This window comes from Mirounga leonina, unplaced genomic scaffold (genome assembly GCF_011800145.1).
Source record: "Mirounga leonina isolate KUSES-001 unplaced genomic scaffold, KU_Mleo_1.0 Mir_168, whole genome shotgun sequence".
Taxonomy (NCBI): Eukaryota; Metazoa; Chordata; class Mammalia; order Carnivora; family Phocidae; genus Mirounga; species Mirounga leonina.
In genome coordinates this window covers 69,925,743-69,939,577 of record NW_023270426.1, presented here as the reverse complement: position 1 = coordinate 69,939,577, position 13,835 = coordinate 69,925,743, and the positions used below count along the sequence as shown (strand labels likewise).

The window sequence follows — 13,835 nt, the reverse complement described above, 5'->3', positions numbered from 1 at the left end:
TGAGCCCAGTGTGCTCCTCCATCAATCATACCATTGGCCACTGGAATATTCTCCTCTCCTCTGCAGATCCAAATGGACTATCTTCCCAGATGCAGACAAAATCCTGTCTCTCACATGATGTTTGGTCTGACTAGAACAGTTCATATTCAACCTTATTAGAGCTGGTCCCTGAAGTCAGCCCCACTGAAAGAGCTGAAATGACTACTTCCGAATGACTGTCAAAATGCCACGAATCCCCTGCTAATGAAGGGTATTCACACATCAAATCTGACTCAAACCTGGGCTTTCTGAATTGGCCATTTTCCTGGGAGCGCTGGGGGGGTGGGTGGTATTTTGACATTACTGCAGTAAAACAGCACTGTCCAAGTGTCAGTTACTTTCTGGTGATCCCCAGACGTATCTAACAGAAGACATTCCTAACTCTCAGCTTTATAAAAGATAATGAGTTGGTTCCTACTCCTCCCTCTCCCTTTGTTTTATCACCTAAAAAAAAAACCCGGGGGTCACCAGGGGTCATCGTGTTGGAAATGTGGTATTTGGGTGATCAAACCACAGAGGGCATCCTGGAAATACTCTGAGAATAGGCGGACAGCTGCAGCTTTTCCTTCCTGATTATGACCAAGCAAATCGGATTTTACCAGCTCATCAGAGACCTGTAAGTATAGCTCTTATTTGTGCTATCTCTCCAAGTTACTTCCACTCAGAAACTAGAAAAGCTTCCGAGGGTGCTTGTAGGAAAGTACCCAATGGTCCTGTGGAGAGGCAGCCTACATTTTTCATGTTGGAGAAAATCCTGAGTGAAGAGAGAAAGGAAAGGATATGCAGTCAACTAATTGGAAACAGAAAGGTGACAGAGTGACTGCATGCGGGTGGAGACTCACACGCATGTACAAACACACATACACCCACACCCTTCTATTTACTGCTGTCAGGCCATAAAATGTGATTATCCTGCCAGACCTTGGTCTTTATAGTCATATAATGACTTTATGTAATGACGCATAAGCATGATCAAAATTTTCTGATACAGGAACCCAATATCACCTGAACATGTGCTTTGTTTAGGAAAGGGCACATTTGAAAATACTCAAGTCTCACTGTGCTATTCTGCAGTAGACCTTGTTCTACATTCAAGAGAGAAACCCACGAAAATGAAGAGCAATGAATCACTAGATTAATTTCACCTATTTCTAAATTCAGTGGCTTCTATCTCATTTGTATAGTGCAATTTGATAGATAGGGACCTGCCATCATTCACCAAGGAAAAGACACATTTATTTACTGGTCACCCATGTGAGGGAAAGCAAGTGGATGAGGATGACAGTCAGATTTCTTGGCTGAGTGGGCTGCTGTCAGAGTCGATTCCTCTGAGTGTCTGTAAAACACCTTTTAGACAGTATCACAGTTCAGTGGTCAAATGCAGATTTTATCATACCTTCACCCATTCCAACCTGTGATTTTTTATTAAAACAATAAACAAAAGCAATGCTCTAGGGAAAGCTATGATTTTGTTCAAAGCATAAAAACTGTATTTATCTTCATTATTGTATTTCCCCAACTACTTTAATTCACATTTAATAATTCAGTGGAGACACATAAATGCATCAAAGATGCTGTGTATGCTCATATGTAAATATGACATGCATTTGCACATATAAATTCTATGACAATTGTGATGGTATCTTCTCAAAATGAAGAAGTATGTTTATCTAAAATGAATTACATAACTAGTCACACAAGCAGAAAGCCAAAATTATGAATAATTCAAAAGCAATTCTGGCTTTTAACACCATCAAGAGAGTTTGTTTTAGTCCTAATAAGCAATCTGAATGGTACTCTGCCTTTTGTGATTTTCTTTAGAAATTTGAAAAGCCAGAGGAGAAAGTTCTTTTCAGATGTTATAATATTTGTATTCTTGTCTTCTAGAACTCTGCCAGGCTGTAATTTCTTTGAATTTTTATTATACCTCACATCCCCATTGCCTTGCCCAATATCTGGCACACAGTAGAATTTTAAAGTTTGCCGAATTTATGAACAAGTGGTTTTTCTTTAAAAAGAATTATTCCTTTATGTTCAAGTAAGAGTATAATTAAAGGCAAAAAGGTAAATTGTCAGGCGCCTGGGTGGCTCAGTCGTTAAGCGTCTGCCTTTGGCTCAGGTCATGATCCCAGGGTGCTGGGATCGAGTCCCACATCGGGCTCCCTGCTCGGCAGGAAGCCTGCTTCTCCCTCTCCCACTCCCCCTGCTTGTGTTCCTGCTCTCGCTATCTCTCTCTCTGTCAAATAAATAAATAAAAATCTTAAAAAAAAAAAAAAGGTAAATTGTCCACTATATGATATATTGCCTTAAAAATGGTCAAGCAAAACACTTGTTTAGTGTTCCCTCATGTATGAAGCAAACGATATTGAGTCCCCACCATATCCGGCTGCACATATCTCGCGGGCATTCAAAAACTGAAGAGGCACAGATAAGGAAAGCAGAAAGTATAACACTGATTAATGTCTTAAGAAAAGAAATAAAGTATTAAAGCCTTTACAAGAGCTCATTTCAACCATATCTAATCTGATAAGGCATCCCGAGACCTAGAATTTGGGACAACCCACATTTTTCATTCGTGGCAAAGCCTTGGTTACCACTAGCAAAACTTGCACTTTGGGAATCTGGAAAAGCTACTTATGACCAAACCATAGAGGGCATCCTAGAAATACTCTGAGACAAGGCGGACAACATACAACCTATGCATCCAAACCCTTTCCCTTCCGTAAATTTTTAATCTTCACGTGTACTGGGTTTCATTTTGCAAGATGGTTTGAGGTTTATTTATCTTTTTGGCAAAACTGTGTTCCCATTAGAGAGTGAAGATAAGGGAATGAAAGAGTAATTGTATTTGATGCGAGGAAGACAGAAATGTGCTACTGCTGTATTTTGGCTCCATCTAACCATTTGATAACTTCTTTTTTTTTTTAAGATTTTATTTATTTATTTATTTATTTATTTGAGAGAGAGGATGAGAGGAGAGAGAGCACATGAGAGGGGGGAGGGTCAGAGGGAGAAGCAGACCCCCTGCCGAGCAGGAAGCCCGATGCGGGACTCGATCCAGGGACTCCAGGATCATGACCTGAGCCGAAGGCAGTCGCTTAACCAACTGAGCCACCCAGGCGCCCCCATTTGATAACTTCTTTCATTTCTTCTTTGATTCACTATCCTCACATATAAATAAATCTGTTATGATTTTAACAGCATACAGGGAGGGGAACACATAGCTAGTAAAAAACTTGGGCATGTTCTTTGATCTCCTGACCCTCTGCTTCCTCCTCTATAAAATGGCTTACTTATGCTTAGCTCTAAGTATCTTAGTGTCTGGTAGGCCCTTAGTAAACAGGTGGTAATGAGCTGATTGTATGAGCAAGGATTCTATATAAACTATCATCCTACCATTTGATTAATTCAAAGAAAGAGATATTCCTGTCTGTTTCTCTAACTATAAAATGGGACTACCCTTAGGGTTGTCCTAAGAATTAATGAGACAATACATGCAAACCTCCCCTTACTTATTCCCTTATATAAATGATTGTTTGGTATTTCTCTTTGGTTTGCAATTTTCCAGTTCTAATTTGCTTACACCTAAACACCTATGGTTGCTGGATTATGCAAGATAATGGTAACCACAAATGGTAACCACAAAGTACATTAAAGGACTTGAACAAGTAACAAAATCTTTAGTATTCATGCAATCCTCCCAGCAATAAAGAAAAGGAAAAAGATACTGAAAATAATTATTAATCTTACAAGCTCCATTAAGGACCTTAGAACTCGGAATAGTTTAATCTTAGAAGGGAAGTGCCTAAGAAAATGCAGAAACGTTTAGTACCCTAGTTCTAATATAGTCCTTTATGAGTTTCCTATGAATATTTTCCTTGACTGAATATATTCACTTGTACTTTTCATTTTTAATTTATGTGAAAGTAAACACATTTATATTAGGAGAGCAAGAATGCATTCCAGGATATATATTTATAGTCCCTAGAGTCACCAGCTCTGAAATCATATACTACCACCACCCTCCAGAAACAAATCAGTAACCTATTAATGTGAGACCTGTAATGTTGCTGTGAAACATGACTCTTATATTTATATAGATATGGAGACTGGCCTTCTCTTCTAAGCAAATGTGAAACAGGAACAATCAAGACTCTCTTGGAACTTGGAAAGAAAATATAAAATCAGTAAAGAAAAAAACTTCATGCAAAAATGCCTTTCAGCAAGTAAATACTGTTTTCTCCTAGGCTGCCAAAAATGTGGATATGAAATTGAGGAAAGCTTTATTTTTGATGTCTTAATGACGAATTTGTATCCTAAATCACATTTAGCATTACACAAGGCACTACAATTAAGAATTTAAGTTATTCTCTGTCTTTAGAGTTCAGGATCTGGGAGCACTGTCCTTTCTACTTTTTTTTTTTTTTTTTTTTTTTGGTAATATTCAATTATTACACAAAGTAAGGACACTCAGGCAACACTCACCTTCTCAAGGTCTGACTTTCATTCTTAGGAATTAACTATGGGAACAAATTTTTAGAGTGCTGCTATAAGTTGTATTTTCTGTTGGAATTGCCACCAAAGTGTGTGGGGAAAAAAACGCACATTGGTCTGGCTTTTCAGGTCTATAATGTATATTCCTGTGGGAACACCTCACGAAAATTCATCCTCAGATGGCCCTGAGGCAACTGTACACATTTTATAATTCACATAATAGCCATTTCAGACAGTCCACTTGCAGATTAGTTTCATGGGACCAAAGCACAACTCTCATTACCATTACTTTCCCTCCAAAATCAACACCTCACACCAGAAAAGTAAAGTAAAGCAGGAGGAGAAAAAGAACAAGTCCATGAATAATTTGCCAATCACACCTCCTCCCTAAACAGTTAAAAGTCTGTCATAGGCGATGGACTCTGAAAAACAAACTGAGGGTTCTAGAGGGGAGGGGGGTGGGAGGAGGGGTTAACCTGGTGATGGGTATTAAAGAGGGCACGTTCTGCATGGAGCACTGGGTGTTATGCACAAACAATGAATCATGGAACACTACATCTAAAACTAATGATGTAATGTATGGGGATTAACATAACAATAAAATTTTTTTTAAAAGTCTGTCATAGGGATATTTCAATTAAAACAACCTAGATGAAAACAGATGGCATTTTGTCACTTTTCCTATCTGATTTAAAGCCTTGGCTGGGGAAGGACCAGCCATTTATGATTCCTCTTATTCTATAATATAAACAACAGGACCGATGTTCCTTCCTTTCCCCCCCTCCCTCCTTCCCTTCTTTCCTTCTCTCAATCTTTCCTTCCTTCCTTTCTATCCATCTACTGTTTGACAGGTAAAATCTTAAATTCCCTGATGTTGAGTCTAAGTACAGTCGATTTATAGCATGAACCAGCAGGTAAATAAACAGTCTGTTGAGTGGAGTGGAATTAAGCATCCAGCCACAGACAGAAAGCCAATACTATACAAATGGGACCACACAGTGTTGGCAACCATCGACATCTGCATGCAACTCCTTAACTACTATTACTCATGAATCTCTCCAGATACAGTTTGTAATCTTGTCTCTGAGTGGCTCTCTCTAGTTTATTTCTGCATTAGGCATGATAAATGCATTTTAGAAACTGACAGTAAAAGATTAATATGCTCATAACCATCAAAGAGAGCCTTTCACTGATTTCAAATAGCTGCCCTCCCTTCAACCGCCCACCCCAGCACACCATCCAATTAATACTTACTCACGAAGGTTTCCTCATCCACCGGCAAACGCACTGACATGCAGAAGTATGTATCAGACTATTAAGGAAAGAAAGATACAAAATCTGCATTAATCTGCTGCTAGTAAAGAAGAAATAAAAAACAAAAAACAAAAAAACGAGTAAAATCATGGGCTCTATGACTGAAAAAGAACTACCGGCCCAGTAAGGTAAAGTTGCCTGCCAACTGGGTGGGACCAAGGTAATGGAAGGGCCAAGTTTAGTACATAGGTACTCCAAACATTTTCCTAGGACTCTTCCCTAATTGATTTCAAATCCTATTTATAAGACCAATTATCACAAGTGATATTTCTAGTACTGTCACAGTTAAAAGGCAACATTTTAGATGCTTCTATAAAAAGAGTGAAACACTTTAATGCACTTGACTTTAAAGTGGTAGGAGTTAGTGTTGACCATCTTCACTATATGCATAATTAAATATTTAATTTCCTGAATCACTTTACAAGTGCTCAAATATTAACTAGAGAAGTACAATGAATAAAAGTTGGTCTTAAAATGTAATATTTGGTTGTTCTCCCTTAATGTTTTTATGTAGTTGAAGAAATCAACATTAACTCAAGTTACTCTTTCTTTTCCAGCAACTAGTCTCTTATCTAAATGGCCATTTTTCCACCATCACATATATTAACATTAAGAATTTTTAGTGATAAAAATTGCAATTTAAAGAGAATGGGCTTCTGTTGACCTATGCATTCCACTTCTGTAGTGGAAGAGCCTATGCAGGGAAATATGTGCCATGGTTGATAATACACACAATACAAATACAGACTAAACTCATTTAATAATTCATACTTCATGGGTTAATACCATACAGTGCTGCAATCAAGAGAATCCATAAACACAGATAGAGATCATCTGCGTATTACTAAGCCTACTGGTTAGCACTGAAAAACTGTGAAATTTGTACCTCTTTTTAAAATTCTGTGTTGGGTAGAGGTTCAAATACACCTCAAATCAGCATGTTAAACTTTGAAAAATTCAAGAAATAAGATTTAGTCTTCATTACTACCTTTCTATATGCCATTTTTTTCTCAATTGAGCAAATTGTTTTGTTTCTTTATGATTATTTAGATTCACCTTTATTTTGCTAAGAAGGAAACATTCTGGGAAATGTTGAAGATTGCACAGCAAGGAGGTTAAGCTACATAAATGATAGAGATGTGGACTGTGTATCCAAAACCCGAGAAATATAATGGCAAAATAATGCTTAAAGGTCTCATAATCATGTACAAGATTGCTCATAAATATTTTTCCAATCTCTGAATTACTACTGTCACAAAACTCCATTCTAACATAAAAAACAGTTAAGTGTCAGATTCTTTTCTATTTGGCCCTCCTGAGCTATGAGTAATTCAGGGCTGGAAGCTATTCGTGGCTACTATAGCTGTTGCTATAGTATAATTGTTGCTACAATTACTATTGCTAAGCCAACAGTTACTGAATGCTTATTATGTGCCAGGCATAGTTCTCAACAGATTATATCATTTAATAACTAAAATAATCAAACATGGTAGATAGATACTATTACGAACTCTACTTTAAAGATAGTAAAAACAATAACTAACATTTATTGAGAGCTTACTATGTGCCAGCACTGTTCTAAACACTGTATGTATTAACTTCTTTAATCCTCAAAACACAGCTTTGTGATATAATACTATTATCTGCCCCATTTTACAGATGAGGAAACTGAGGCAAACAGAGGCTAAGTAACTGTTCTGTTTGTTCTAGCCAAAACCTGGCACTAGGCAGGTAGGCTCTTGAAATCCCTCTTAGCATAGTTGCTTTAGAAAGCTGGCAATTTAATATGCAATCCTCTGGGGAAAAAAAAGAAAGAAAGAAAGAAAGCTGGCAATTGTAAATCTTTGCTCTGCCTCTCTGAGATGTGAACCTTCCATCAGCCAGAACTGTCTTCTCACATTCAATGAGACAATTCCGCTCTGGTTCTCAGCCAGTGGATGCCTTGCTCTAACTTCCATCACTGCTTCCTGTCATGAAGATATGAGAAGCTTGTTTTTCCTCTAGATAGGTGCCAATGAACAAATCCAGATGGCCAAGTCCCAGAGGCCACCCCCCAAAACTCCTCAGTGCTTTTCCCTTCCCCCCAAGACTCCAAAGGTCTTCTGTCCTTTGTTTTGGCAGAGCTGACTTCAGTTCACACTGGACCTCCTTCACTATCACAATGGTAATTTTTGAAGAAAATCTGTCTTTACCACTTTAACTCATGTCCACCTGATGTACCTTTTGACACTAACAAGTGCGGGAGCTGGAATCTGAACAAGGTAGTCTGACTAATGCGTTACAGATCATTCAAAGCACTATGAACAGTTAATGACTTCAAGGAAATATAAAAACAAAAGTCAATTTAAAGTAGCTAAGCACATATTTACAATAAGAAAAGATCAAAGGTTGCAATTAAACACACACCAAACAAAAGTTCTTTCATATTTGGACTTGTTTTTGGTTTTATCTTTCATTTTATTACAAGCCACTTCAAGCTGTTTTTGGAATAGTTAAGTTATAGGACTAAATACATACATCAAATTTAAAAAGTTGGTTCTTTTGATTAAAAATAAACAACTAGGGGTGCCTGGGTGGCTCAGTTGGTTAAGCATCTGCCTTTAGCTCAGGTCATGATCCCAGGGCCCTGGGATTGAGTCCCGCATCGGGCTCCCTGCTCAGCGGGAGGCCTGCTTCTCCCTCTCCCACTCCCCCTGCTTGTGTTCCCTCTCTCGCTGTGTCTCTCTCTCTGTCAAAATAAATAAATAAAATCTTTAAAAAAGAAATTAAAAAAACAAACAACTAAAAACAATAATGGTTCCATGTACAGAATAAAGGCAACTACTATTATACTCAGAATTGATCAGATCCATATTGTAATTCTTATTCTTATCAGCAGCTGTGCAATTTTAATGGACAGAATAACCTGGGAATGTCTTCCTTCTGTCAATTTTTATTTCTTGGCTTATAAGTTCTCTGATAATGAGAATATATTCAGATTTCAATGGTTTCTTTTCTGTTCTGTTGAAGCCAGTTTAAAAAAAAAAAAAAATGAAGAAGAGATGAGGGAGATATCCTCTGCAGAATAAATAGCATTTGGCAAAATTATTTTGGGAGAGCAAAGTCTGTAGTACACATTGCATCAATGGTGTCCCATGCCCCCTTATTCTCTGATTTAGGATTTTACTCATGCCCCATTTTTCAAGATAAAGAATAACTCTGTTAGAAGAAAAGGTAAAAACTTTTTTTTTCTAAAAATTGTGAGCACACTAAAAAATACAGTGTGTATCAAACCAATAATTAGCCTTCAGCTAAAAGCTCTGAAGACCAGTTCAACAGAACCGAGGGTAACAAAAATTAATTTATTCTTTTCTCTGCAAGTGTAAAAGGTGTCAGTGATTTTTTTCTATGGTATTCTGGTAATAATAGTTTGGTTCCTAGAATTAAGTAGAGAGCTCAAGATCTCTGTAAGGAAGGTATGGCCCTAAGGGTCATTTACAGGGTTTAACTGGAGAAGCCATATCTTAAAGATGACTCAGGGCCAAGTTCTGTCCCCCTTAGGCTGGCTGGGTCTGAGTAAGCACTCTTTTTGTGTTACTTCATTTTCTTCTCACAGTTATGCTGTGAGTAGGACTAACAGGCACTGCATGTTTTTTTACAGAAATGGAAACTGATTCACAGAAATGTTATTGATCTACCTAAGGCCACTCAGGTAGTGTGGAATAAGGATTAAAAGTCCTCAAGTTTATACCTTCAGGATGATTAGAGATAACTATGTATCTTTCCTGCCACTTTCTTGCCATTAATCTAGTTTCTTGCCATTTTAACCTAGTTAAATATGATTCTGGAGAGTCCTTTGAACCTTCATACCTCTTTTTCTCTGAGACTAAATCCTATATTTAAAATTAAATGTAAGTCTCTTCATAAGTAAATGAATAACTTTTTTTTTTTTTTCTTACAAGACAGGTAATCTGCTGAAGAATGGATCGGACAATAGCCTTTGCCAAACTACTATGAACTCATTATAGCACAGGGAAAGAAAGATTATTTAGGTTAATCAATATAGGTTAATTTCTACAGCAGGTCACCAAGAAGGGATAGTTACTTTAAACTTAAATTCCATGCTGTAAACAGTAGTCAATATAAGAATTTAAGGCTATAATAGCATGTAATCACATAGTTAACTACTATTAACTCTGTGATCGAGAAATTCTTTTTTAAAAAAACAAAGCCTCCTGAGACAACAATATTAAGAAAACTGGGATGATACATTTCTCAAAGTAATAAAACCATTATATCACTGATACGAACAAGTAACCAGTTATGTTTTTCTTTTTTTGCAGGATAACCACTGAGAACATTATTTAACAGTACCCTGATCAGATAAATATAACCCCACACCCTTTGTCAACAATACAAAACAAATTCAACTGACTTAAACATACGATCGATATTTAGCATATGATACCTTTGCAAAGGGAAAACATTTATTGAACCTCCTACTTTATTCTAGAAGCTTTCCATCATAGTTATTTCCCATGATAACACGGCCAGGTAGGTGTTACAGACACTGTTTTAAAGGTATAAAACTGAAGTTCAAACAGGTAAGTAACTTGTTTGTGATTAAACAAAATTCCCAAAACTTATGAAATGGAATTTGAACCCAGTTCATTAAAACACTTCTCTGTCCACAAGTGTTGGACAGAGGTTGTTTTTCAAATCTCTCTAATATTTGAAAAGAGAATATCAGTTCTTAGACACAACTTTAGTTGTTTACTTGCTTAAGGGGAGAAATAAAGGAAACCAAGAGACATAAAATTTAACAAGAAGTTTTAGTCCAAGTCCCCTAAATTTTCAATAGCATCTGAGAGTATCTCATGAAAGCTTGTTGACAAGCTGCAAAGAACTAGACTAGAACCACAGCGATTTAATTTTGCCATTATTTTGTTTCTGCAAAGTAAAACTATTTGAAAGCATATACATAACTCAGATCAGTGTTTCTCTCTAACACATTCTGAAGACACAAAAACAGCACCTTGCTGCCCATTATAATAGTTTCTTCATTTGAACACACAGTCCCAGAAAGGATGCTTCCATAATTCAACGCAAACCACCAGTACAACCTTTCACAATTTTCCGTATATCATCACTGAATCCTCTTTTTCTCTCTGTGGGAAGAACACAGTATCTGAGCTTGGTGCCAGGGGAGTGTCTGTAAAATACTGTTGATTCAAACTGCTAACATAAGGCTCAGAGGTACAAGAAGGGAGAAATAATGTGAATCTACAAAGCCACATTTCCCAGTGCTCTCTGTTACGGCACATCAGCCAAATCTGAGTCAAGAGGGATATGATATTGCTGATGCCTCTTTGCTGCTGCCACTGGGAACTATCCAAGAAAAGCACATTTTTTCTGACAAAAGAAGTGTGCTAGAAATGAAAGAAAAGTGCTTATTGCTAAACAACTCCTATTATATTCTATTATTACCATTTTTTAAAAGATTGTGTCTATTTATCTGAGAGAGAGTGTGCAGGAGCAGGGGGACAGGGCAGAGGGAGAGGCAGAGGGAGAAGCAGACTCCCCACTGAGCAGGGAACCCAAGAGGGAGCTCGATCCCAGGACCCCAAGATCATGACCTGAACCAAAGGCAGATGCTTAACCGACTGAGACACCCAGGCACCCCTATTATTACCCATTTTAAACCAAGAGTTCTCATGTAGACAAAAGGGTTCAGTTAACACCTTGCTTACATTATTTAAAAAGTGTTCTTTATTTTGATTTAGTTGTTTGTGAGACAGAGATGCAGTGGTTTCTATAGAATAAGTAGTTGATAAAATCAACTGCTTATTTAAATTAATATGGAACAAACAAAACCATCTGTTCACATAAAACCAGTAATTTTTGTTTTGGGAAACCAGAGGTACCATTCAGATTCTAGTGCTGAACACTATGATTTGATCCTGATTAGATAATATCCTCACTGCCCTTATATTGTTTGGACTGAAAGGGTCCCTGCAGACAACCTTTCTTAAGGAGACTCTCCAATGTGGTGACACAAATAGGCATACAAATAACAGACAACATAACCCAGTTTTACCCGGATATGGTTATTTCTGCGGCTGTTTGCAAAGGGTTGTTTTCTGTGAATAGGCCACAACCCATAAAGATATTATATTGTGTATGGCGTGGTCTCTGGTGACTTTTCTCAGCCATCCCTTGTCAAATAACCAGAGCAGTGAAGCCATCTCACGGTGGCAACTGTGACTCTGTGTCTTTGAGTCGTTGCTTGCAAAGCGAGTAGTAACCTCTTTACCAACCGAGATCACGCACAGTTTAAATCCGATCCACACAAACTGTGGAGGTGCCACAAAAGCCCTTCATTTTCATACAGTACTCACTTTGGGTTTATGTATTTTTTTTAAGATTGTATTTATTTATTTGAGATAGAGAGAGAGAGCATGAGCGGGGGGTGGGGGGGTGGGCAGAGGAAGAGGGAGGAGCAGACTCCCTGCTGGGCAGACAGCAGGACTTGGGGCTCCATGCAGCGACCTGGGGCTCGATCCTAGGACCCCAGGATCATGACCTGAGCAGAAGGCAGATGCTTAACCAACTGAGCCACCCAGGCTCCCCCTCACTTCGGGTTTAAATAACTTGAATTCTGCGAAGAACTAGGGGAAACCTCAGGCACTGATGGTAGTGTTGGCAGTCCAACAAGGCAAAGGCTTAGAATATGATAAGGCCTCTTTGACAAGGGTCCTAGTTAGGAGAGGAAGGAAGCAATTGGAAAATTGTTTTTCAAAGTTTCCTTTTAACTGGTCCAGTTTGAAAATGGAATCAAATTGCTATTTCCCAAAGTGATTTTAATGCACCCTTACTAAGCTTAAACTGACACAGTAGTCTGTATTTTCAACATCATCCTAGTATAAAAGAAAGCTAAAGCAAAGGAAAATTATAGCAGAACACAAATGCCTTTCTGCAGCAAAGCTCAGGTTTAAAAAGTCTCCCTCTCTAGGCAAACCAAGAAACAGACTCTTAACTATAGAGAAGAAAATGAGGGTTACTGGAGGGGAGGTGGGCGGGGGAATGGGCTAAATGGGTGATGGGGATTAAGGAGGGCACCAGGTATTTTATGTAAGTGATGAATCACTAAATTCTACACCAGAAAACAATATTATATTGTATGTTAATTGGAATTTAAATAAAAATCTGGAGAAAATAAAAGAATCAAGAAAGAAGATAAATAAGACTTTCTATTCTAGATGTATTCTATACTAAAAAACTTAACAGGCTATTAAACTTCCTCAGCAGTATATATTTATGTTGCAAAGTTGGGAGAAGTTGAGGAATAAAAAACTTTTTAATTACAAAAAAAAAAAAAAAACAACCCAAATCTACCTCTCTAAAACCAGAACTTAAGATACTTACAGATAAAATCCCTTAAACTCTCACTTTGTATATACTCTATCCTAATTTTTCCCTTTGCTGTTGTCTTTCCCTTAACGTAGACATATAAAATATGTGTCTTTTTATGTTTATATTCATTAAGCTCTGGAAGAAATAGTCATAGTGAAGATTTTATGTTAAAAAAAATTCCCAAATTGACTAAAAGAAAGTATTCTCCAAAATGCTCTACTCTTGTCCTAAACGTTAAGCTGTAAGCTCCAGACCCACCAACTTTTTGGATGTTTAGCCCAATCTAGAATGTAATCTTCTTGTAATAATGTCTGTCTTGCATCCTAAGCATTTAGAATACTATCTGGCACAAACTGGGAGCTCTATAAATATTTGCTGAATTTTGCATGTACCTTCCTCCTTTGGTGGCAAAAAACTGACAATTTTAAAAAGGCCGAAGTGAAACCTGTATTATAGATGCTGCCTAATTAGGGTTTTATACAGTATCACTTTTTCACATGAATTTTATCCTTCAGTTGACTCATCCTAGAATCCCATTTGCATTTTTAAACTATAATCACACTGTGGCTGATGATGACAAGATTCTTAATGCCAAG

At 37.5% G+C, this 13,835-nt stretch overlaps 1 protein-coding gene across 12 annotated transcripts in view; it reads right to left on the bottom strand.

Annotated features, from left to right (window-relative positions):
* Positions 1-13,835, bottom strand: part of PAM (peptidylglycine alpha-amidating monooxygenase) — a 283,495-nt gene that overhangs the window by 115,151 nt on the left and 154,509 nt on the right. For all 12 annotated transcript variants that reach the window (XM_035014984.1, XM_035014985.1, XM_035014986.1 and 9 more), the window contains exon 4: positions 5,788-5,845. In XM_035014984.1, coding sequence (XP_034870875.1) covers positions 5,788-5,845 — 58 coding nt within the window. The remainder of the gene's footprint in view (positions 1-5,787; positions 5,846-13,835) is intronic.